This window comes from Callorhinus ursinus, unplaced genomic scaffold (assembly GCF_003265705.2).
Source record: "Callorhinus ursinus isolate GAN/ISIS: 27379988/994484 unplaced genomic scaffold, GSC_fseal_2.0 scaffold2, whole genome shotgun sequence".
In the NCBI taxonomy this organism is placed as follows: domain Eukaryota; kingdom Metazoa; phylum Chordata; class Mammalia; order Carnivora; family Otariidae; genus Callorhinus; species Callorhinus ursinus.
The window spans coordinates 6315445-6342816 of NW_027397064.1; the positions used below are offsets into that span (position 1 = coordinate 6315445).

Genomic DNA, 27372 nt, shown 5'->3' on the forward strand with positions numbered 1-27372 from the left:
GCAGAAATGGAATTCAAACCCAAGGAGCCTAGCCTAAAACCCCACTCTATTAATCCCTACAGTACCTCTCACTGAAGAGGACACCATATTCCTCAATACCAGTGAGTTGAGCCAAATAAAATAAAAGATATGAAGAAATGCTATGAAGAAAAACCCAGACTTAGACACACAAGTTGCCAGGTCTACAAGACAATTCAAAGAAACTGCTACTATGAATCATTTACTTAAAACAAATTGGTTTTATTTAAAACAATCATCAAAAAACACATTTTTCTTTTCAATTGACATATACAGAGACTAAAACCCAGGATATTCTCACGTTAAAAACATTTTCTTCTGCCACCAGATCCCTGTTTTATTAAAAGACAGAGTCTATTTTTGTCTGCCAAGGAAAGCCCAATCACCAAACTGGAACCTACAGAACTAGGTATGTGTTGCTTGGGTTTTCCCGTAGAGGCAGCAAGAACGTGTAAAGACTGCCACCATGCCCATGGCTTTGTCTTTCCAGTTCTCCCACCATTAAATGTGGGAAAATAACACATATCAGAAGTTTCAATGTGCCCTGCAAGCTTTTCTTCTATACTAAAAATTACCAGAAATCAATGCAAGGCATATGACAGGGAAGACAGATCACAGGGAGGGAGCAAGGAGAACAACTCAAATCATTAAATGTCTGCCCACCAGATGCTTCTAAGTTCAAAGCACTGCATGGCCGGCTTCTGAGGCAACTATAGGACCTTAGGAGTCCGTGACTACTCCAATTTATGATGTTTCACAGCTGCACCATAGAATAAAAAGGTCCTGAGTAGTGTATTATTAGAAAAGGAAAATTTAACTCACCTTCCATTGCTCCTCTGGAAGCAGCTTCACGACCACCAGATCCCCATTCAAGGCTCTATTACGAGCAACAACCCCATCGATAAAAATGTCTCGATCACCATCCTAGGTTGAAGAGAGAACATAATCAGCTTACCAAGACCTGGAACCAAAAATTACTTCCTTGGTTTAAAAACTGTAGACTCTACAATCTGTCCACTGACTTAACAAGAACACTAAGAGGGAAATCAGTTTCTTTGGGACTAAACAGAAATGGGGATGAACACACAAAAGCAGGTTAACAGAATGTTAAAGAAATTTCAAAAACATAAGAGAAGATCTCCCACAGGCAGACCAAAAACAAACAAAAATACATAAAGTAAAAAACAGAGACTACATGCTTTCATAACTGAAATGAGAAAGAAGTTATCCTTTCTTGTTTTAAATAAAATAAAGCATGATGATACCCTTTCTATGCTAATTTTTTTTAAGTATCAGAGAAGGGTGAAACATAGAAGGTTTGCAAGAAAACAGAAGAACAACAAATATAATTCCCTAAGAAAACCAACTTAGGACAGGAGCAACAACCAGCTCCAGGATCTGAGTTCTCTAAAGAAGAAACCAACAAAATCATAATCCTCCCACTGAGAAAATGACAGAGAAAGCAAACTGCGGTTGCTTTTATGGAGACCTAGATAGAAGGCAAAGAAGAAAAGGAAAGGGACATGAGATTCATGAAGCATTCTCACACTCCTTCACTCTCTGACTGAGAAGGAGGGTGAACTCCCTACTGTGAACACAAGGCATGGACACCTTCGTCCTCAATCACATGCTTACAAATAACCCACGTTAGGGACAGTGTGGTCTCAGGATCCTTGGGGTCACAGGAAGATCGGCAGTGCCTGAATGCGGCAGTTCCCAGGCATCGGAATGGGGAAGCCGGCTGTAATCAGTGAGCCCAGGAGTGGGCTCTCAGCTCCGGGTTGCCGTAAACCGCAAACCACACAGTTGGGCGACCCCTCCCAGCAAGCAGCAGAATCACCAGAAGACTTCCCCAGGAGGAGTGGCATGTTTGTGAGCTGCAGGAGTCTGCAGGGTTTGGAGACTCTAAAAGGGGTCGTGTGCCTGAGATAGAAACACTCAGTCCCAGGCTGGGTAAGCATGGAGTACCGAAAGAGACCAGGGAGTGACTGACTTCTTTTCCCTGCGGGCACCCTGAGGAGTGCCGGAGATCGGCAGGCTGCCATTTTCATTCCAGATTACTTAACCTGGCCCCCTGGTAAGGGCGGTGCAATTCTGCCCTGGGCAAAGACACTTGAGAAACAGCGCAACAGGCCCCTCACCCAGAAGATCAGCAAGAAGACAGGCTAAGACCAAGTTTACCAATCACGGAGAACCGCAAGACTCCAATGCTAGAGGAAAAAAGTATATAGAATTTATGTTTTTTTCCCCCATGATTCTTTACTCTTTCAATTTTAACTTTTTTCTTTTTCTTTTCCTTTTTTTTTTTAAGATTTTATTTATTTATTTGACAGAGAGAGAGCACAAGCAGGGGGAGTGGCAGGCAGAGGGAGAGGGAGAAGCAGGCTCCCCGCTGAGCAGGGAGCCCAATGCAGGACTCAATCCCAGGGCCCTGGGATCATGACCTGAACCAAAGGCAGACACCCCACCAACTGAGCCACCCAGGTACCCTCTCTTTCCTTTTTCAATGAATTTCTTATTTTATCAACTCCTTTGTTAAAATCTTTTTTAATTTTCATTTTTATATTTATATTCTATCCTTTTATTTATTTTTGTATATATGTACGTTTTTCTTTCTTTACAACTTTGGGGTACAGTTTCTTCTAACAAACAGACCAAAATACACCCAGAATCTAGTGTATGGCTCTGTTCTCTTCACCTTTTTTTGTTTTTGTTTTTTTGTTAAAGTCTTTAATTTTCATCTTTATAGTTACATTCTATCCTTTCACTGTATTATTTATTTTTGTATGTATATAAGTTTTTCTTTCTTTACAATTTTGAGATGTAGTTTCTTCTAACAAACCAACCAAAATACACTCAGGATATAGTGTATTGCTCTGTTCTGTTCACCTGTCTGTTTATATTCCTTTTATTTTTTTTGGTCTTTTAATTTCATTTTTACAATTACATTCTATCCTTTCATTGTATTTAATTTTATTTTTGTACATATATAAGTTTTTCTTTCTTTAAAATTTTGGGATCTAGTTTTCTAACAAACAGACCAAAATGCACACAGGATCCTGTGTATTGCTCTGTTTTTTCCACCTGTCTGATTATATGCTCTTTTTTTTTATTTTTTTTTCAGTTTCGGGTCTCTTCTGATTTGTTTAGTGTATACTTCTCTGGGGCCATTGTTTCCATTTTAGTATTTTGTTCTCTTACTCATCTATGCTCCTCTGGACAGAATGACAAGACAGGAAAAACCATGTTGGAACTAGAGTTCAGAATAACGATTATACAAATACTAACTGGGCTTGAAAAAAGCATAGAAGACACTAGAGAATCCCTTTCTGGAGAAATAAAAGAACGAAAATCTAATCAAGTCAAAATAAAAAAGGTATTAATGAGATGCAATCAAAAATGGAGGCTCTAACTGCTAGGATAAATGAGGCAGAAGAGAGAATTAGTGATATAGAAGACCAAATGATGAAGAATAAGGAAGCTGAGAAAAAGAGAGAAACAACTACTGGATCATGAGGGGAGAATTCAAGAGATAAGTGATACCATAAAGTGCAACAATATGAGAATAATTGGGGTCGCAGAAGAAGAGGAAAGAGAGAGAGGGCTAGAAGGTATATTGAAGCAAATTACAGCAGAGAACTTCCCTAATCTGGGGGAGGAAATAGGCATCAAAATCCAAGAGGCAAAGAGAAGCCCCCTCAAAATCAATAAAAATAGGTGAACACCCCAATATATAATAGTGAAACTTACAAATCTCAGAGACAAAGAGAAGATTCTGAAAGCAGCTCGGGACAAGAGGTCTGTAACCTACAAGGGTAGAAACATTAGACTGGCAGCAGACCTATCCATGGAGACCTGGCAGGCCAGAAAGGACTGGCATGATGTATTCAGGGTGCTAAACGAGAAAAATATGTAGCCAACAATACTTTATCCAGCTAGGGTGTCATTCAAAATATAAGGAGTGATAAAAATCTTCCAGGACAAACAGAAACTAAAAGAATTTGCAAACACCAAACCAGTCCTACAAGCAATATCAAAAGGGGTCCTCTAAGCAAAGAGAGAGCCCAAAAGTAGTAACACAGACCAGAAAGGAACAGAGACAATATACAGTAACAGTCACCTTACAGGCAATACAAAGGTACTAAATTCATATCTTTTAATAGTTACCCTGAATGTAAATGGGCTAAATTAGACTGGATAAAAAAAAGCCAGATCCATCAATATGCTGTCTGCAAGAGACTCATTTTAGATCCAAAGACGCCTCCAGATTTAAAGTGATGGGGTGGAAAACCATTTATCATGCTAATGGACATCAAAAGAAAGCTGGGGTGGCAATCCTTATATCAGACAAATTAGATTTTAAACCAAAGATTGTAATAAGAGATGAGAAAGGACACTATATCATAATTAAAGGGTCTATCCAACAAGAAGATCTAATAATTGTACATTTTTATGCCCCTAACATGGGAGCAGCCAATTATATAAGCCAATTAATAACAAAATCAAAGAAACACATTGATAATAACACAAAAATAGTAGAGGACTTTAACACCCCCTTCACTGCAATGGACAGATCATCGAAGCAGAAGATCAGCAAGGAAATAAGGGCTTTGAATGACACACTGGACCAGATGGACTTCACAGATATATCCAGACCATTCCATCTCAAAGCAACAGAATACACATTCTTCTCAAGTACACATGGAGAGTGTTCATTTTTCTTAAAAGAAGTAATAGCAAACAGGCTTAGAAAACCACCACTCAAAATTTTCTAGGTAGAGACACTTGGTATAGATAAGACTTAACACTCAACAGATTAAAGGTGATTACTGTAACAATTCAGTTAAAAATTAGCATTCCAAATTCACCAAATCTGCCCTGCCAGCACCAAAAATGGGACATTAGACACTCAGCATTTTTTATCGTTTCCAATTACAAACCATGAGAGATCTTTTAGAACAGTTTTTCTGTTCAATTTCCAACCTAACCATGGGCTGACAGCTGTGGCCGGCACATGCTGCCAAACCTGACCCACCCTAGTCCCTGAGGTACCACTACCGTGTTAGCCACAAAGACAGAATCACTGCAGTTGACCTCATGTTGAGCTTCTCAGAGAAATAAGGAAGAGGCAACCACTAAACAGAACGTGAACAACTGCAGGGTGGCACATGGTCATCAGTCGCTGCCTTCTGCAATTTATGTAGCAATAGAGTCCCTCCAACTTCCCCAGAATGAAGAGAGCTGTTTGGAAGTCATCCCAACCCATGATCACTGGTCAAAACACATGGAATGAAATATCTCTCTCAGAAGCAGGTACACCACCCCCAGACAGCTCAGAGATTTTAAGATGGTAAGATACTGCTATTGTCACATTCCCATCCAAAGAAATCAAGAAGGGCAGGGCCGAGTTGAACCTCAGACAATACACAAATCTCCAGGTATTGCGTCACTGCTCAGCTCTTACTGGATTCATTCAGAAGCCCGTACCTATTACAGAATCTCTTATTTTAAAGACCATAAACGTGGGAACAACTCAATATTAAAAGTTCGAGTCATCCCATTTAACTACTTTTAAAAGCTAAAGAGTTCAGCTCTTTATTTGAATGTCAAAGACTAGCTCTACCCGCCAGAAAGAATAGATAAAAAAGGAAAATGGATAATGAACCACCCTGGAGGAAATATAATGGGACCTGGGGGTAATCTAACTAAATACTTAGGAGGCTTTCAAGCAGGGAGGACAACCCAAGAGCATTCTCTATCAATGGAATAGCTCCCTTTGGACAAAATAAATTCCACAGATGTTCAAAGGGTACCTCCCATGACAAGATGCACAAAAAAGTTATAAAACCTCTTGCACCATCGTAATTCAGAACGGAGCCTGTACTTTTTGTAAAAAGCCAAGTTTCTATAGCCAGTCCATTTCTCCTCTGATATCCTATCCCCAAACAGGAAAAAAGGCATCTCAATAATATCAATTTATCTTGGTTTGCTTGAAAGTCACATGGTTTTACTCTATCTTACTTTTACTGAGAACCTCAGGAGACCAGCAGGGACATATATAAGTGACTTCTCCCATGTATTTTGGCTTTGTCAAAAGAAAATGAAAATCAACTTTCTATCAGCTGAAATTATAATGAACGTAAGTCAGCATTCCCCAAAACAAAGTACTTTTTTAATAACAAAGTGATGATGAATTCACTGTTCTTAGCCAACTGACGTAAATAGTATTTTAACATGGCAAATGACATTGTATAAATTCACAACTGTTTTTAGAGTCAGTAAGAACCTAAATAATCATATCTAGCCTATTTCTGTCTCTCCAAAAACTTTATAATTTTAAATTATAATTCAGAATTTTAAAATTGTAAGGAACATTAGACAATCTAACCCATCACTAGTTTTACAAATAAGTAATCTTTTCAATTTCTTATTGTCAGAGCAAAGGCTACATCTTCTTTTCTAACAATTCCTGTTTTTACGCTTCCCGCTAAAGCAGGGGACAGGTAACATTCAGGCCCTGGTTCTGATATTCTACTCCTAGTCCACCAGTGAGCATTTTTCCAGTTCATACCAGTTCACACTTGACATGGACATTAGCTACGTATACTCATAAATCCAGACCAGTGGTGGTTGTGGAATTCATCTACATATAACTTACTGCTTCTACTATCTCCTTCCTCAAGGCTTTCTAGAATGCCTCTAAACACTGAAACTCACCAAAAACTCCGCAAAACTAGAATGTAGGATTGTTCCAGTATCTACAACCAAAATTTACAACTGGGCCTTGACAGAGCTTTTACAGTCAGGTCTTAGTTACTTAGAGGTGAATTCTTTAGCATTTTTTCTCCCTCTGAGACAATATTACTACTCCATTAGTGGCCAAATAGGAGAATAAGGGGCATAAAAATAAGCCAATCCTAACATCACAACTGTCTAAAAGATTCTTAATAGGACGTGCCAGGAATATAATTTCAAGTAGGAGAACAACTTGGGCTTTTGAAACATTGGTAACTTTTGCTTCTTAACTTCCTTTAACAAGCCGAATTAAACTGTGACAACACATCATTTGCACCTATAAATAGATGAATTTAACTTATAGGAACCTAACTAGGCCTAGAGGACCTTTGCTCTGGCCCTTCTCCAGTCACACTCCTCCCCATAGGTAAAGAGTTCTTGGGGCCAAATGGATGTGCATCCCTGGAGTAATCAGCCCCAAGCCATACACAGGCATCTTCCCCAGGTCTGTCTGCCTGGAGGCAGACCACAGTCACTGGTGGCACGCACTGGTCTTGACTGGTGGCTAAAGGGCTATTTCTAAGGCATGTGGACAGAACTTGGACATGTGGGGTAAGATGCTCACATAGGTACATGCAAGGGCCCTCACTGGATGGGGGGTGGGGGGCATGGTGGAGACAGCAAAGAGGGGACAGGGAGCCAGGACTGACAAGGGAAGAGCGGCAGGCCAGAGGCAGACCCTCTCCATGCGGCCACTCTTGAGGATGGAGCTCCAAGGAGTCTACATTTGAACCCAGGTACACAGAGGTGTATTTAACAAGAAATATATTTTATTTGTCATGAATGTATTTTACCTAACAGTTTGTTAGTTTGATTTATAACTTCTAAATATTTTTTTAAAGATTTTATTTATTTATTTGACAGAGAGAGACAGCCAGAGAGGGAACACAAGCAGGGGGAGTGGGAGAGGGAGAAGCAGGCTTCCTGCGGAGCAGGGAGCCCGATGCGGGGCTGGATCCCAGGACCCTGGGATCACGACCTGAGCCGAAGGCAGACGCTTAACGACTGAGCTACCCAGGCGCCCCTATAACTTCTAAATATTTAATACAAAGTATGTGTGCCTCCATTTGTACTCTTGTCCTAGGCCCCACACTTGTCAGAAACCAGCCTACCAGGGATCCAACTTAGGGAAATTCCATACCCTGTACTCAGGGAAGAAAACAAGCAAGCAGTCAAATTTTCAAAATGCTCTATTAGTTCCCTTAACATTCCAGTCAATGACAGCAAACTTCAGTGGACACAGGAGATGGGAGGCTTGTAATGTGCTCAGCTCCCAAGTGTCTCTCAGGATGAGCTCCTTACTCCACTGGCTATTATTTTCATGCTTAAAAACCCATGTTTTTCATACACCGGGTGTCTATTATAATTGAGCTCCCTCAACTGGTATGCCAATGAAGAAACAGTTATTCTTTCTAAAGTAGAGAAAATGCTAGTTATGCTGGACTTCCGGAGAGATGATCTGTCTCTAATGTGGCATATTCCTAAGAGATTTTCATGGGTAATTTTTACCATCACTGAATGTGATTTTTGCCTTATGAGCAAAGTCAGGAATCGAACACCATGTAAACTGTGCTTCCACAGAATGATGAACCTGCTCCTGCAGCTAAGTCACTGCCTCAAAGCTGACCCTCAGTTGCACAAAGTACCAGGGTCAGAATATATAGCATGGTCCGTCAATGGAGCAGAACAGGATTCAGAGAGAACAAGGTGACACGTCAGTGATACTTTTTACCTAATTCACTGGGTAAGATGCAACTTGAGATACAAATGTGAATCCTTGACTTCTGTAGGGCAAGGGGGAAAAAAGAAATAAACTGAGCTTGAGAATAGGCCTTAAGGTTACTGGAACACCACTACAACCTGGGAAGCACATGACTGAACTTGTATTCTCAGTAAACTTGCCCTTTAACATCATGAAATATGTTAACTGAAATATATATACGTATTCCATTTCCGCATCAATAAGCTCAAGTGTATTGGGGCGCCCGGGTGGCTCAATCGGTTAAGCGTCTGCCTTTGGCTCGGGTCGTGGTCCCGGGGTCCTAGGATCGAGCCCCGCATCGGGCTCCCGGCTCAGCAGGAAGCCTGCTTCTCCCCCTCCAGCTCCCCTTGCTTGTGCTCTCTCTCTCTCTCTGTGCCCCTCACTGTCAAATGAATAAAATCTTTAAAAAAAAAAAAAAAAAAGCATCTGCCTTCAGCTCAGGTCATGATCTTAGGGTCCTGGGATCGGGCCCCGCATCGGGCTCCCTGCTCCGCAGGGAGAACTGCTTCTCCCTCTCCCACTCCCCCTGCTTGTGTTCCCTCTCTCGCTGTCTCTCTGTCAAATAAATAAATAAAATCTATTAAATAAATAAATAAACAAACAGATAAATAAATAAATAAGCTCAAGTTTATTCCTATACTCTCTTCTACTGTTAAAACACCTCTAATTCTACAGCTATCCTATTTACAGCAGCCTGGAAAAGTCACGTCAGGAATTTGAGAACATTGCTCTCCTAGCTTTGCACAATCGAGCCTTATCCAGAGACCTCCGGCTAACTCTATGTCAGAGTGAACTTCCCTGAACAACAGAGAGCCTGGTAAAATGACATGCACGGAGGAAAGGATATAAAGACCCAGCGGTGAAGAGCCCTGTACCAAGTCCTATCACCTGCAGAAAAGTGAGAAAGTGAGAAACTCTGACCAAAAGAAAAAAGCATTACATTTTTTTTTTTTTGGACAAATTTGCAGATTAGCTCATGCAGTAGATCGAAAGTAGATAGCATATTTGTTTGGGAAAGATTAACTTAAATCAGTGGAAAAACCCATAAATCCCTTTCAGCTATAAACCAAGGGCATCCAGCTCCAAGAACTGGTGGGTGTCTGTGTGGGCTCAGCTGCTCGCCACAGCCCTAGTAACAACTAGTAACAAATACCATCCCCTCCACTTGCAGTGAGAGTGTAAGACTGACATAAGGGGTTGTTAGTCAAAGGCAAATTTTGCTTATTTAAATTTGAAACAAATCCTTGCCCATCCTCGATTTTGTTTTACTACTCTGCTTTTTAGTTAGAATATATGATTTCACTTTCAGAGCACATCTAAAAAATTAAATGTGACATTAAGTTTATTATAAAGTTATTGAACTTACCGGGGAAGGAATGAAGGCTTCATGAAACTTCTTTGGATTAATTCTCAATACACCCTTTAAAATAAAAAAAAAAATAAAAGCTGTGAAAATTTAACTAGTTATCTACCTAGAAGCTTTCCATACCTATGTTATTCTCCAATAAAACGTTTTTGAATTAATTAAACAGCTCAATCTAGAAAAAAATTTAGGCCTAGGAGAACTACTCATTTAATGCATGAAACATGATTTCTACTGATGTCTGCAACACAGGGTTCCATCAAAAACTGAAAGCCCACACTGGCACCTGGCTGTGAACAGGCAGAGGTGAGAAGGAACAGAGCTTGGCATGGAGTGGGAAAGTGGCAACTACTGGGATTTTATGTGCCCCCGTATGCTAGGCTTCACATTGAAACCTTTACTTTAAGAAAAGATTATAGGGGATTACGTCTCACTACATAATGGCCTTTTTTATTCACTGAGATCTTTCTATGCTTGCTTGTTTCCGTGACAATTTTCAAAGTGATACAGGTTGATTTCCAACCTGCATACTTAACCTTGAGAGACCAGATGCATATTTTTTTACTCTGGCCCTTCTGCAGAGCTGAATGAGTCAATAATTCAAAATGGTCCAGAACCAGCTCTTAATGTAAATGGGAATCCTGGCTCCGACAGCCAGGCCACCCAGTCTGCCTTCAACTTCATGTTATTCCAGCACCAAATCAGGGTCTGCTTCTATTTACGCACAGGGGTGCAGGTGGGGGCCGTCTTCAATAGTAGTTCAGTATTTTAGGCTCTTGCAGGAAGCTGTAACCCTCCCAAGGTTCCAGCTGCATTTGAAGGCCACTGGAACACATGGAGAGAGGCAGTTATTTTCCTAAGAGCCAGACTCAAAGGGTGGCTTGAGAAAGTGTTTTAAATAACATTTTCCCCCTAAAATGTTGAAAGACTCAAAGATACATTAATTAATAAAATAGGTGAGGGCATAAAATAAAGGAGAAAATAGTTCTCCCCTTCACTGGTGCACCATGTATGCTTAAATTACAAATGGCCATGCAACAGCTTATACTATTGTTAACATCCCAAGCAGACTTAATTCAAAATTTATTGAATACTATATTCAAGACCCTGAGACAATGTAGAGAGAGATGATGACCAAGCTCAGCCCTTGTTTATGAAGTAAAATATGACGGATGCTGTAAGCGAGGATACAGCTGACTTTCAACTGGGGGCGCTAGGAAAGGTTCCACAGACAGTGTCTGACCTGGTCCCTGATGGAGGAGAAAAACTTGCCGATAAATCAGAAGGGAAATGCAGGCAAAGAACACCATGTAAGCAAGAGTGCTTAAGAGGGCAAATACTCTCCCATCATGCTGTAACTCTGCTTAGGGTAAGAGAGAGAGGGGACGGGAGACAAGGTTGGCAAAACTCCCCGAGGCCAGACCCTTTTCATGAATGTCACTGTAATTTCACTTCTAGAACAGCTGTTTTTCTGTTGGGGGGAGGGAGACAAAAGGCTTATTACATTTATCCTAAACTTTCACCTACTCATCCAACAAAATTCCCTGAAGATTCACATGGCAGGCACTATGCTAAGTGATGGGGACACAATGGAAAGAAATAATAGTCTGCCCTCACAGAGCATAGTGTCTAGTGAAGGGAAGACACTCCTTGATTTATTTATCAAGTCCATTCACTCAAGTTAAATTTTTTAAAAATTCATTTTCTCATTCCAGGCATTGCTTTCTGACCTAAGGTTTGTTTTGTTTTTCCCCCTCAATTGCTATTCTTCTATCATCCCTTTCAGTTCAGTGAATGGTTACAACCTCTACACCACAGTATAGAGATAAGAATCTCTTCTGCTGTCAAAGGACCTTTAAGTACAGAGCATGTAGAGAGTCTAACGCTGGGCTCAAAAGAAAGAGGTTGCTCAGGGCTCTGTCTAGGCTCTATTTAGAAGAACAGATATGAAAGATTCTACTCTTGATCCTCTATCCCAAACATCCTGATATATAAAAGCATACAGGGAACGACAGAAGCCTTGTTCAAGAAAAACATTTGCAGTTTTGAGTGGAGCATACTCTTAAGAAATGGACCTCAGGAACAGACTCCCTTGGGAGTGCAAATCGTACTGAGGAAAAAGAAACTCTAACAGAATCCCACAGAAGACCAGAGTCCACCCCACAGCCTGATGAAAGAAGCTGTCAGTAAAGCATGTCAAGAAATGGTCTTTTTTTTTTTTTTATACAACATAATGGGTTTATATTTAATATAGTACTTCTCATCATGGAGATGTTACTAAGTTAATACAAAGGTTTGTTTTTTTTTAACATTAAATCTCTTCTCCATTCCAATGTCAAGATATTTTTTTACATTAAATTACATATTGTCTCCATCTTAACATTAGATATTTTTCTTACCCCCCCAGGCTTCCCCATTGTAACTTTAAAATAATTTTTTTCCCCTCCATTCTTGATCAAAATCTACATCCTTTGAAGAGCATGTCATTAGCTCCTGCTATATCTCCTCAGTGCTGTCACTGGTTCAAACCTTCTCACTAATGTTTTGACTCGTAGCTCAGTGTCTTCCTCTGCATCGCCATTCCTATAAACACTTATGGAACTTTGCATCCACATGGTTGACCAGACAACCCTAGCTGGTCACTCCAGCCACCTTTTCCTCCACCCATGCTAACCACTCTCCCCCATGTTCACTGCTGTCTCTTGGCACCGTTGCTAATGATACCGACTCCAAACATGAAAACTCAAATATCACACTTTCTGATCACAATCTTCTATCCTCCCATCTCACTTAAGGTAAAAACCCCACTTCAATAATTCTTTGTCTTCACTAAGACTTCCAACCCATGGACCTGATCACACTTTGTCCCCACACCGGGTTGAGTCACTTCCTTGGCCACTTAGTTGCCATGGCCTGTCATTACCTCCTGCCCTTGGAAACCCTGAGTCTTGGGCCACTCTCCCTCCTCTATTCAACTAGCAAGCCCTCACTCTCAGTTAACCCCAACTATCTGCCTTCTCCATGCTCACACCCAAGGAGCTGAATGTTACTGTAGAAAAATACCACACAACGGGGCTAATTAGCCTAACTTGGCAATCACAAACATGTTTTATTTGGCTTACAGGATGTTTGAGAATACTTAAAGTAAAGGAATTTCACACATAAATTTGTATTTCCACATTTTCTTGAAAAACCAGCTAACCCTCCATGGCAGCAACCACCTGAGTTGAATAACAAACACTTCTCTTATAGCAATAAAAAAAAAAAATCTCAAGTAACACTTATATAAGTATACTACATGTTACACGCTGTTTTAAGAGCTTATATCCATCAACTAATTTAACCTTCAAATCAGTCCTATGAGGTAGGTACTACTGTTCTCCCTTTTACCAATAAGAACACCGAGGTGCTGAGAGGTGCCCACCTGCACACCACATTCAAGCCCAGCAGTCTGGTTCCAGAGTCCTCGCTCGTCACTGCCTCGACTGCCGCTGCTTGCCACAGTCATCACCAGGGCCTCTGCTCATTTATGCCATCTGCTCCCTTCCCCCAGCACCACCTTCCAACCCTCTGTCTTCCCTGTCTCAGTTAATGGAAACATCATCCATCTAGTGGCTTGACTCAAAACTTAGGAGTCCTGCTTTATTCCTCCCTTTGCCTCACCTTCACATTTAAGCCATCAGCTTCCTGCCAGTTCCGGCTCCACTGCAGTCCATTCCCGGCCATCTTCCCTGCCACCGCCCTTCTCTCCTTGTTCCATTTACTCTAATGGCCTTCCACATGGTCACCCAGCTTCCACTTGAGTCTGTTCACCTCACAACTGCCAGAGAGATGTTTTTAAAGCATAAAATACACCATGCCCTCTCCCTACTGAAGCCTTTCAGTTTTAATAAAATCCAACTCTCCAACACGGCCTCGCCGTGGCGGCTGCCTGACTCTCCAGCTTATTCCTGCATTGTAATTCCCTTTGCTCGCTATGCCCAACAGCTCCCTTTATGTTCCGCAAAAACACCAAGCCTTTTTTCTGCCTGCCATTCTTCCACTAGCTGGTCTCTCTGCCTATGCTGTTCTTTGCCTAATTCTCCTGAGAGCTGGCTCATTTTCACCCTTCAGATTTCAGTTCAGAAATCACCTGCTCAGAGCAGCTAACCACCCCATGTAAAGTGGCTCTCTCTAATTCTTCATTTTTCATCTTTCTTACTTCCCTAGCAGTGCTCAGCACATGCTGTAATTCCCTCTTTATGTCTTTGGTTGTGTTTGCTCGTCTCCCCCAGTGAATCACCTCTCTCACTCACTGGTATATGCCTGGCACTTAGTAGACAGTCAAGAAACATGAGCTAATTAATGAATGCTACAGAGCTGAAGCTCTCCCACCAGCCCTGCCAGTAATTTTATGAAGATCATCTGTGCCTTCCGAATGGTTGGGCAGCACACTGTAATGTCACCTCTATTTTTCTCTTTAATTCATACCCAAATGTTCTCCAGCTGATTTCAGTCTTAACAAATGGTGAAGGTCCTAGAAACTAACCCATCCTGTACTATCTTCCTGGACTAGGAATTCTTGTAAGGTCCAATAACAACTTTACACCAATATTCTATTTTCAGGGGAACTCTGACATCATGCCTCAGGTGCTCTGGGGGATCAACCTGAGCCACCTTCAGCCAAAGCATCACCTGAGATCAGGAAACCAGCCAATTCTTCCATCATACCCATGTTACTCTGGCCATCACCCCAAATCTGAGTTCCCTCCAGGCCTATCCCATACTTTCATTTCTTCCAACACCTCCTATAACAACCTCCTATACCGTATCTATGGAGAAAGGATGTATGTATGATGTGAGAACTTGTTTACAAAAAAAAAGGTTGTTTTTTTTTTTTCAAAATTACATGTACATGATCATGTGTTACTGCTGGTCAGTTCAAACACAGGAAAGAGATTCCTTTGGTCACTATGGATTCCTCATTCCTACATAGGGCAAAACACCAATGAAATGTCAAATTATTGTTCGAAGTATTGAAAACAAAATAAAAGTATTATTCTACTTCTATTTTTAAAATATCTCCTTAATATCTCTCAATAAAAGTTTCTTCTCTGGATGGGGAGAAAAAAAGGGATGTCACAATATACTTAAATTTGAATATAAAAGTTAACAAATACTTACAAGTGTATCTAATAAGTTTACTTTTCTCCAACATCTAAATAGCTTTTCTTGTCTAGCTTTTTATCTTACCCATCAAAGCCTGAACACATAAAGTTCATATCAGAAAGCAGATGGACTCTGTTTCCCTGCCTATGAAAATCTTATTTACAGTGTTGTATATTTCACACGGTGACCTCATATCTGGAACCCATTCCTCTCCCCATCTGCAAAGAACAACTGTTCTCATCTGTGGGGGGAGGCTCTGGCTCCAGAGTCTCATGATGTCACAAGCCAGGAGGAATCACTTACAAACTCCTGGGAAAGAGAGTTGTTATATTGATCAGCTTTTTGTTTTGTTTTAATATCAGCAAAGAGTTGCTTCAAAAGTAAAAATTAATAGGAAGGAGCAAAAACTGTATCATTCCAGAATATTTTCCTCATCCTATCTCTATAAATTCTATAACCAAAATTGTAAGCAATTTTTCTTCCAAGTTACAACAGAGTTTCCCTCACCCTTCTTCAAAAGACAGTACCCTGATCCTTTATTCACTCAGTAAATAAATATTTATTCAATATAAACTTATTACACATCAATCAAATGTCACACACTGGGCTAATTTGTGGGAATAAGAGACAACCCTCCCCACAAGAAAGTGAATGGTCTATTTGAGGAAACACAAATACCAAGAAATGATAATAAGTTTAGAATAAAGGATAAACAATGAAGTCAGATTCAAGAAAATAGTCATGGCCAATTCTGACTGGAGAATTAAAATAAGGCTTCTCAAAAGGGGTAACATTTAGGTAGGGACGTAAAGTTCAAGCACAATTACATCAAGATAATGGGAGAAAGCATTCCAAGCACTAGGAACAGTGTGTACAGAGTCATGGAGAAAGCAAAGAGCAGAGTTTTTACAGGGAAGGTCTTAAAGATCAGGGTGAATAGAGCAGCATGTACCTGAAGGAGTGGCAGGAGATGAAAATGGGAAAAGCACAAAGGGTCCTCGTCCGTGAAACAAGATGAAGGCCAAGAAACTTGTAGATAAAATGGAGTTCAGTAAGTGGATTGAAGGGGAAAGAGCAAATGAACGGATTAAGGAAGGGACAAATGTCCAAATGCAGCTTCAACTCCCCTGAGAGGCCTCCTCAAAGAAATCCAAGAGAAGTTAAAAAAGGAGGGGGGCTAATAGTATCTCTAAAATCAGAAAGATCAACTCATTTGTTAAAAAGTTTTCCATTCAAGAGTCAATAAAAACACTAATGCAAAAAGACATGAGCACCCCATGTTCACTGCAGCATTATTTATAATAGACAAGTTATGAAAACAACCTAAATGTCCACTGAAGGAGGAATGGATAAAGAAATTGTGGTACACACACACACACACACACACACACACACACACACACACACACTGGAATATTACTCAGCCAAAAAAAAAGGATGATATCTTGCCATTTGTGACGACATGAATGGACCTCAAAGACATTATGCTATGTGAAACAGGTCAAACAGAGAAAGACAAATACTGTTGGGTCTCTTATATGTGGAATCTTAAAAAACAAAACAAAAGAAACCCCTCAGAGATAGACTGGTGGTTGCCAGAGGAGGCGGGGATCCAAGGCAAAGGCAGAGGGTAGATGAAGGCAGTCAAACAAAAAAAAGAATCTACATTAATCATATGTGCACTTGACCACAGGTAAATATAAAAAGGTGATTAAAAAGGAAAAGAAGATGACAGTATCTGTTCACTGGCTGGATCTTAAGCCAAAACAAATATAAAAGCTGGGCTCTCAGAATGAGAGAAATGAGAGAATGTGCTCAGAATGGAACACAACCAACATTTGCAAGTGAGCCAGGTCACCCATGGGAATGCCTCTATATACCAATCCAGTAATTATAAAATACGCTTAATTCAAAGAATATGTGCCCCTACCTCACTCTCCGTCTCATCATTACCTACTTCCTGCCTCATATTTCATGCCTAAGGAGACCTAAGCGGCCTTAACCCACATTGTTTCACAAGTCATGTTTTCATGGGTGCTACTACCTCTACCACCTTCTCACATACAGATCACTCATGTAATAGGCCCCAACTAGTCATCCTTCAATATTCACCAAGAAGTCACCTCCTCCAGGCTCCAAGTTTCCCCCAACATCCTCTCATACAGCCTGGTAACACTTTTATTTGAGCACTTACTATTTATCCCCAAATCATCCATTCACATGACTGCCTGCCCGCACTGGGCTGGGAGCTCAAAGAACAGAAAACCAATCCCATCCACTTTCATCTCGAGAGCATCCAGGCACCACACTCCCAACTATGAACTGTTCCCGGCTCACAGTGGATGCTCAACAAACTTTTGCTGAGCCAAACCACTGACCTAGATTGTAAAAGTATTCTGTAAACTATAAAGCACTCAACAAATATTGTCTGGTGCTATTTAGTGGTTCCTTTTCAAGCCTAGTCTCCATCATTTAGCATCCACGTGCTCCAGGCAAACTGAACTCTCAATGCTCCTTACAGCCAAACCCTATTTCCCACTTCTGTCTCAGTAGCGCACACTGGTCTCTCTGTCCGTAAAGCTCTTTCTCTTACCTTCACTTGTTCCAACTGTGCCAATTCATGGCCTGGTCCAAATATATGCTTTCCAATAAAACATTCCTAGACAAAAAAAAAAAAAATTCCTAGACAACCCTAACTTTAAGTAATGGCTCCTTCCTCTCAAATCTCAGAGCACTTGGTCTGTCTGTCTTGTGGTGCTTACCACCCCAAACCGCACTATAGGTGTAGAAGTGGGAAGCCCTGTGCCTGCTCTCGCACCATGTCCCTCAAGCACACAATACAGAACAATAAACAGTTTAATGAGCAATAGATTACTTCTGATTCCACATAGTCAAGGAATAGCCGCCTATTATGTTTTAAGCACCTGGATAAGTGTTCCTCTCTTCAAGCCGTCTGAGACATCCTCCTTGGACATGTAGGTTTCAAATATGCTCTTTTTCTTCCCTCGTATGGACTTGTTCTTTGACTTTTTGTCACCTGGCGAAGCACCAACACCATGTGGGCCAACCACAGAGGACACACCTAGAAACATGAGGCAGCAATCAACTCTTTCCTCAACCAAAACATCTCTGTATTTTTAAACTGAAGACATTTTACCTTTTTTTTTTTAATGTAGAAAGACTAATGAAAGAATGAAATGCTCGGATAATGATTTCAAATAGTCACAAAAAGGAAAGAATGAGTAAGGAAACATGAATAAAATGTACACAGATGAGACTTAAGCTTTAAATCAGCACCACAACATGCACAGAACACAATCTGAATAATGGGTTCAATATGCTTTGCTGTTTATAGACACAAACTTTTTAAAATAGGAATTACTAAAAGATTGTCTCTTTTCTGGAGGAAACCAAACAAACTTTTCTGTACTCAATATAACAATACATTAAGACAACAAGAAACCACACTTAATTCTAGAATAAATAACATGGAAGAAAAACAGGTCACCAAAAGAACTATAGTGGCCCTCAGCCCTAAGACCCGCCCTGTGCCTCCATTCCACTGTTATTTCATTTCAGGTCTCCAGTTGCTAGAATAGACTCCATTTTCCTTTTGCTACCTCTGGGGGTCCCCAGGGGCCGGAGGTTCAGCCTGCAGTCAGGATGGCTCATTACTGGTTCCAAGGTCGCCTCTTCTCTCCAGATCCAGGGGAGGCCTCCACTGCTCAGCTCAGAGTTCTTCCTGCCTTGAGTAGCTCAGTCGTCACTAGCTGAAACCAAAGAGAGACAAGTGACTGACGAGCAGTTAACCTGTAGCCTCCTCCGTGCTCTCAGAAATGTAGTACGCGCATGATAAAAACATCAGAGGGGCGGGGGGCCTCCTGGGTCCCAGTGTCACTTTCTCCTAGGCAGTTAGACAAGCACACCATCTGTCCTCAGTTTCTTCTCAAGGTATCGCTAGCCTGTTTGTCTGGGCCACTTCAACTAAAAACCTCCACAAACAGGGCAATGAGGTGGGGATGAAAGAGTTCTGCAGTTCCATTCGGCTTCTGAAATGGATAAGAGCGGGAGGGAATAGAATTTTGAAAAAGGGTATAAAGATCTGGAATCTCAAGGCTATAATGAAATAGGTACTAAAGTAGGACTCCAAAGATGCGGCACTTATTAAGTTTCACGTCGGACAAATGACGTTCATCTATGAAACCAATTTAAATTAATTCCTTTGGAATTCATCAACAAAACCTAATTCACTGCCACAACCGGATATCCAAAACTATGCAGGGAACCCCAGGTGGTTCACTAGCTTTCAAAAAATGGCAACACTGCAGTTAGACATCTATTTCCCTGCTCTTACCTGACATCACTTCAAACCAATCATCTGTCCGCAAGCTCAAGGCAGCTGCTTCTAAGGAATATAAGGCAGCTGCCTGGATCAGCAGACTGGAATCCGGGGCCCTGGAGCTGGCCCCTGGCCTTCCACCTGGATACTGAACACATCAACACAACTTCTACTTTCTACTCTCAGCTGGCTACCAGCCCAGGGATTCAAGCCTATACTTGCAAATTTCCAAAATCCTGGTGGGCAGGCTTCTTTCCCATAAAATGGATCAAGATGTCATTCTCAACACTAGCTTCCATTTCCTGTAAATTTCCCACACACATCCTTCACTGAAATGACATCATTTTTCTTTAAATTGAAATTAATACTAACTCAGGAAAAGACAAGCTACAAAGACAAAGGGTAATAGGCCACTTAGCAATACACAAAGAGATTGAGGGATAAAGTAAAAAAAAAAGGCAAGAAGGGAGAGAAACAGATGGTCTTAGATAAACAACAAGGTAATGGGAAGGGCACACAGAGGAGGAGGCCAGACTCTCTGATCGTTTAATTCAGAAGGCATTCGTCCACTTATTAATTCAACAAATACTTGGACAATGTACTATATACTAGGCACAGTGAAGAACACAAAAGCTAATTAGAGTTATAAAAATCATGTTGAAATAACAATACAAGTTGGGAAGTGATAAGCACTCTCTTTTTTTAAGTATGGGTAAATGTACTTATGATGGAAGAAAGTATCTCTGAGTCAGGAAATCTGAGAGAGCTTCAGGAAAGATGTGAAGGAAGAACTGAGAATGTGAGAAAAGCATGCTGCTGGCAAAAGAAAACAAAAGTAGAGACACAAACAGAAAAACACAGGCAGGTTCTTACAACATTAATTCCATTTGGAGAGAGTCCAGCCTGTATGAAGGGAGGCAGTGGCAAGGAAAATAAAACAAGCTGGAAGGTCTAGAAAAACAGCCCGTTTTTCACAGGCAGTAGGGAATTTCTGAAGCATGAATGAGCAGAAGAGAAGAACAACAGATCAGAATTGTGTTTCAGGAAAAATGAACCTGGCACAGGATTCAGAGTCATCTGGAATTGAGAAAGCGGCAGCTGCACCTTAGGAAAGAACCAGAACAGACAGGGAGAAAGGAAGGAAGGCCTGAACTGAACAAGCACACACTGAAAAGAAGACACCCATGACATGGTATTATTACACAGGACAAACTGGTCCCACTTGGCAGCCAGGCAGATCTGGAATCTCGAGAGCAAGAAGGTGGGAAATGTTCAAGATTTCAAGCAAGGAGACTGGGAGATTATAACATCACTGAGTTAAAGATAATGAATTCCACTTAGGGTGTTCCCTATCTTTACGTGAACATATACCTCTACATACACCTGTACTCATGGAAATGTGCCTCTGTGTACACCTCTAACCCAAATACTTGGAAACCAGAGCATAACTTAGATAAATTAGCCATCCATTTGCATAAAAATGGTAACCCAGAGTTTTCTAGAATGTACAAGACTGCCAAGAAAGGCTAAGCTGACACAGAAGGGGCCCAGGACAAAATCTGGGTTAGGGCAACTTTTAGGAAATGCAAAGAAGAAGTAGAAAATATAACAAAGAAGCTAACAAAGATGTAGGAAAAGAACCAACACAGTCAAATGTTAAGAAAACAAGGGAGAAAATAACTTCCAAAGGAGAACGAGTTAAAGATCACGGTTGACAACCACTACTGAGTAAGACTGTATTGTAATTTGTATTCATGGCAGTAATTGTAAATTGTATTCATGGCAGCCTTGGGTAAAGTGAAGGGTTGGGGGCAAGCTGCAAGCAGGAAAAAGACAATACAAAAACAAAAGCCAGAATTGAAAATGGGTGCTTTGTATCAAGTCCTGATGCCCCGCAAGAGCTCAAAACTGACTGCCAGTTAAGTGAAATGAAGACCAGGATCTCAATTCAAATGTCTTAAGATCAGCTGCATCTCTAACTTTCCTTCACAGCAAATACCCCCCAATTGATGTGATTCATACCTAACTTGTCTCTCTAGCTCAGGAGGACAAGGAACGTCCTTGGGTTCATTGTTATAACCCCAGTGACTCCTATAGTACCTGGGGTGGAATATGTGTTCATTATTCACTCCTTAAATGAGTAGATGAGTTTATTTTTATGAATAAGCAGTGAGAACACCTAAGCAGAACAGGGTCATTCAGAGAAATTACACTAAAAGCAAGTCAGCAAAGAACAGGAAAAGAACACAGGACCCAGGACACAAAGTTGGCAAGAGTCAGCCAAATAGCTGGGCAGAGAATCAGGTTGCCTTTGGGTATCAAAGTACTGGAAGGACATGGAAAGATTCCAAACAGAGAAGATACTAAGCAGAAGATGAATGAACAAGCAACCTTCCCAGCAACATGGGTCTAAAGGCCCATTAACCCAGGAGAAATCCTGGGCCCCCCTACCTTAACACACTGAAAGGACAAGTCAATTTCTAATCCTCATCAGCTTTCAGAAAGAGAGACACTGATGTACAGTGTCTTATCATGGAAATAGCTGTATATTTTGAAGAGTTGGCCTGGGGTTAGGATGAACAGGCAGTAATGATTAACAGTGTCCCATGGTACAAAAAGGCAGGTATGAAGCAGAATGGGGGGAAAGGCACTAGACTTGAGAAGGAGTAAATCTGAAGAAATAATCTAGGTGAAAGAAGTGGTGTCTTGAAACCCTTTATATTCCCCAAACCTAGCACAATGCATAGTGCAGAGCAGTTGCTCAAATATTTGAATTAAATAAAGCCTATTTGGAACAGAAACAGAAACAGCTTACAATGAATATCCACTAATGAGAAATTTAAGCAGGGCCAGGACTAGTGTGAGGCAAGCCAGGCACCTAGGATGCAAAATTCTTAAAAGGAAAATCATGCAAGTACCAACCCTGCACCCTGCACTTGCAGGACTTCGAGAGAGACTCCTGAAATGTTTATGCCCTAGGCATCTCATCGCCTTACCCTATATCTCAGTCCTGATAAGAAGCAAGAGCAGATGAAATTTATGAACCTGGGAAGTAAAGGAAACCCAAGGAGATAAAATCAAAAGAAAAGTTTAAAAAGAGAAAAGGTTGAGCCTATTCAGAAGCTAAGATGGGGCCAATAGAAAGCAAGACATGGTAAAAACAAATGAAAGAACACACTATTGATGGAATAAATTTTTTAAAAAGTTTAAAATAAACCTCACTGAAATTAGAGGAATAAACAATTTATACTACAAATAATTAAGAAACACATGAAATAATCAACAAGTTGTATTAAGACACTACTTAACAAATTGCCAATACAGTGTACTTTATAACACGTTCTAGAATAAAATTCAGTTTGAGTAAAATTTAAATGTTTAAAAATGAGGGAGACAGGGCGCCTGGGTGGCTCAGTTGGTTAAGCGACTGCCTTCAGCTCAGGTCATGATCCTGGAGTCCCGGGATCGAGTCCCACATCGGGCTCCCTGTTCAGCGGGGAGTCTGCTTCTCCCTCTGACCCTCTTCCCTCTCATGCTCTCTATCTCTCATTCTCTCTCTCAAATAAATAAATAAAATCTTTAATAAAAAAAAAATGAGGGAGACAGGGGTGCCTGGGTGGCTCGGTCAGTTGGGCATCTGCCTTCAGCTCAGGTCATGTTCCTGGGGTCCCTGCTCAGTGGGGAATCTGCTTCTCCCTCTCGCTCTGCTGCTCCCCCTGCTTGTGCTTTCTCTTGCTCTCTCTCTCCCACTCTCTGTCAAATAAATAAATTAAATTAAATCTTTAAAAAAAAAAATGGGTGGCTCAATTGGTTAAGCGTCTGACTCTTGATTTTGGCTCAGGTCTCAATCTCAGGGTGGTGAGATCAAGCCCCGAGTCAGGTTCTGCACCGGCCATGGAGTCTGCTTAAGATTCTCTCTCCTCCTCTCCCCCTCCCCCACTACCCACCGCACACACTCACACACACACACATGCTCTCTAAAAAAAGAAAAAGTGTGTGTGTGTGTGTGTATAAGAGAGAGAAGGAGAGGGAGAGAGAAGATGGGAAATGATGCCCAGAATGGCTGAATAAGGAATTTGACAAATATTATCCCCTAGAACAAAAATAACAATAAACCTGGATAAAATTATCAAAACCAACTATTTAAGAATCAGGATATGGACCAAAGACATACAAAAAATTGAGAAGTGTTTATTCAAGAAAATCTACTGAATCTTGTTAGGAACAAAGGAAGTGTGTGGTGGCTTAACCTGGAGTTCCCACCATCCCACACACGCTCCCAATCCCTTAGTATGAAAGTCCCACCAGGGCAGAGCAAGCTGTGAAGACTGGCAGCTCCACTTACCAGAGGGAGCTAAATTTCTTTGGAACAGAGCAAGAAGAATTCCATGCCCAGGGGCATTTTCAAAAACAATAATGATTCCAGGAACACACACACAAAAAAATTAGAAGGCCAATATCACAGCTAGCCTGAATCTGCAATACCAGTTAGGGCAAGCTACAAATCAGGAAACCAACCAGAAATTTAACAGGGACAATTAGGAATGAGACAACCAAAGTGGGCCTTGACAAGAATCTACTTTTTCCTGCTATGTGCATGCACAGGACTTTAAACATGCAGGAAAGAAATGAGAAGGCCCAAGAGAGCCACTCATCCCTGGATAAATTTGAGCCTTGCAAATGCAGAAAGCAAAAGCCTGGGCTGACATGTAAATTGTCTGAACTTGAATGCATTCCCCCAAGTCTCATGAGAACCACTGACAGAGGACTAAGGGGGGCCTCACTGTTTCAGAGTTTAAACACAGCCTCTGAGAATCATAGGCTGAGCATTAAGATATGCTGACCCAAGGGCAACTACAAGAAAGTTAGACTTAAAAATAAAAACAAGAAAGGAAGAACTAGCAGAGACATCAGCATCCACACACTGTGGAAGAAACAGACTCCAAAGAGTAAGTCCAGACAAGTCACTACACAAACAAAAAGAACAACCAACGCCAGGGGAAAAGGAATCAGAATGCCAAATATATTATCAAAAATGTCCAGGTTTCAACAAACGTTCCCTCTGTCCCTCAAATAAATAATTTTTTACAAAATAATAAAAAGAAAATTTAAAAAGGAAAAGAGAATATCAATAGACAGAAATTATTTTTTTAAAAAAGTACATTCCAGGGTGCCTGGGTGGCTCAGTCATTAAGCATCTGCCTTCAGCTCAGGTCATGATCTCAGGGTCCTGGGATCGAGCCTCACAAAGGGCTCCCTGCTCGGCGGTGGAGAGTCTGCTTCTCCCTCTCCCACTCCTCCTGCTTGTGTTCCCTCTCTCGCTGTGTCTCTCTCTGTCAAATAAATAAATAAAATCTTAAAAAAAAAAGGACATTCCAAGTTGAAAGACAGAACTATAATGAAAAATTCACTAGAAGAGTTCAATAGCAGATCTGAGTTGGCATAAAAGAATCAATAAACCTGAAAACAAAAATGATCAATAAGATGATCCAATATAAAGAAAGGAAGAAAAGAAATATGAAGTAAAATTATTTTTTTTTAAAAATCCAATTTAAAAAACTTGTGATAAAGAGCCTGGCTCCATTTTTCATTTGTTTGACTACCAACCTATTTTAAGCCTTACCTCCCTTTTCCCCTTTGATCCATCTGTACAGCTTGATAAGACAGTCCATATGCCCCCCAACCTTTGGCCCCAGTGGTAAATTCGAATTTCACAAATCCCCAGTCTGCACATAGGAACTTCTCTCCAGTCCCCCAGCCATTATAAAGAACTAACCCACTCCTTCTGCCTCATTCAAGCCAGGCCAGACATGCCTGTACCCACCCTACTCTGCCAAGGAGTCTCTTAGGTGAGTAATAAGTTCTCTCTCAAATTCTCCTGTTATATAGGGTGCAATCAATATATATCCTACTAATTGGGAAGGGGTCCATTCTACCTCCACAAGGTGACCACAGAACAGGAGTGAAAGAGGGTACCTCTCTCCTAACCTTACAGAAAAGGATTATCAGGAAATACAATAAACAACTTTTAGACCAATGAGATAACTGAGATGAAATGGACAAATTCCTAGAAAGACACAAATTACTGAAGCTGACTTAAGAAAAAATAGAAAATTAAAATAGATATATAACAAGAAATTGTATTAGTAATTTTAAATCTTCTAATAAAGAAAGCTAAGGTAAATTCTACCAAACACTGAAAGAAAAAATAATAATAATCCTTCACAAACTTCCAGAAAACAGAGAAAATATTTCCCAACTCATTCCATGAGGATAGTATTTCCCAATACCAAAGGCAGAAAAAGACATCATAAGAAAAAAAAAAATGTTTTAACATATAAAATAATTTGGATTTTTAAATTTCTTCAGTTTTAGTAATTTGCATCTAGAAAGAAATTTATCAATTTCATCTAAAGTTTCCCTTTTTGAGGGGGCAGAATGTTGCTCAAAATATCCTTGTGATTTTCTTAGTACATACAGTAGTGCTGTCCTTTCTGAAATTATGGAAATTTCCGACATCTGCACTGTCCTGTATGGTAGCCACAAGCCACATGTGTCTTTTGAGCATTTTAAAGAGTTCCTGTCAGGTCTGAAACATTTGAATTTCATCTTTATTCTCATAGGAAATTTTTACAGGTTTTAGAATTCTGGATTGTCAGTTATTTTCTCTCAGTAATTTGAAGATATTCCATTGTCTTCTGGCCTTCAATGTTTCTGTTGAAAAGTCAGTCATTAATCTAATTTTTTATTCTTTGAAAGTGTACTGTTCCCTTTCCCCATCTACAGCAGCTTTTGAAATTTTTCTCTTCATCCTTGGTTTTCTACCAATTTACTACAATATACTAAGGTATGGATTTTTTTTTAATCCTGCTTGGTGTAAGCAATAATACTATTATTTGATAGCTTTCATCAGTTATAAAAAGCCTTCAGCCAATCTTGTCCCATAACCCTTCTGCCCCATTCTCTCTAAACACCTTGTATGGAACTTTAATTACACACTTTTGACCTTTCAGCATCTCTATGTCTTCCTCAATCTCTTCAGTGATTCTTCCACTTCACTAATTCTCTCTCAGCTCTAATCTTCCATCAAACTCACCCATTAAGCCCCTAATTTCAGTTATTATGCTTTCAAGTCTAGATTTTCCGTTTTGTTCTTTTAAAAGTTTCCAGTTCTCTGCTAAAAATGGTGAATCTTGTCCTCTGTCTCCATGAACAAGGTTAGCATAGCTATATTAAAGTTGCTCCTGAAAACTCCAATAACAGAGGCCCAGATGGATCTAATACTATCTTTTGTTGCTTCTATTTGATTTTGTTCATGTTGTTTGATCATTTGTGCCTGATTTTTTTATTATGGACTAGACTTTATATTTCCAAGATTTCTATAGTGATAATTTGAGGCTTAGCATAATGTTACCATCTTCCAAACAGGATTTTCATTTGCTTCTGCCAAACACCCGAGACAAACATAATAAATTACCTCAATCTGCTTTCAGTGTTTAAAGGCATTCAAAGTAGAGATACAGTTCCTGTGAGGGCCTATCTACATCCACTTCAACCTTACTTGTAGATTGTAGCCCTTCAGGATCCCAATCCCAAATAACAGTGGTTCACCAGGACCACACACTCCCCACATTAGCAGGGCCTAAATTCCAATCTCTATCTCTCTAGCCCTGAGATAATATCAGGTACACCGCTCAGTTTTTCAGCTTCTCAGTCTTTCAGCTGATCCCTCTAAAAACTAGTACGCATCCATAGGAGACAACCCTAAATACTAGCCTTATTTCCTTAAACCTTTATTCTTCCTAGATAATCACTCTCTTTTTACCTCTCAAATACCTTCAACAGATTTTTTTGGTGATGGGTATAAGTCAGCTTTTCTTTTTTTTTTTTTTAAAGATTTTTTTTATTTATTTATTTGAGAGAGAGAGAATGAGAGATAGAGAGCAC

General features: G+C 40.4%; 1 protein-coding gene across 8 annotated transcripts in view; it reads right to left on the reverse strand.

The window, feature by feature from the left end:
• The window catches only part of DIS3L2 (DIS3 like 3'-5' exoribonuclease 2), a 346332-nt gene that overhangs the window by 275770 nt on the left and 43190 nt on the right, over positions 1 to 27372 (reverse strand). For 7 of the 8 annotated variants that reach the window (XM_073877261.1, XM_025889524.2, XM_025889509.2 and 4 more), the window contains exons 2-5: positions 18707 to 18856; positions 18011 to 18168; positions 9942 to 9995; positions 841 to 942 (exon numbers count right to left, since the gene is read on the reverse strand). In XM_073877261.1, coding sequence (XP_073733362.1) covers positions 841 to 942; positions 9942 to 9995; positions 18011 to 18168; positions 18707 to 18758 — 366 coding nt within the window. In that variant the 5' untranslated portion in view covers positions 18759 to 18856. Of the gene's footprint in view, positions 1 to 840; positions 943 to 9941; positions 9996 to 18010; positions 18169 to 18706; positions 18857 to 24587; positions 24711 to 27372 lie in introns of those variants that run through there. The other variant, XM_073877240.1, reaches the window with a different exon arrangement.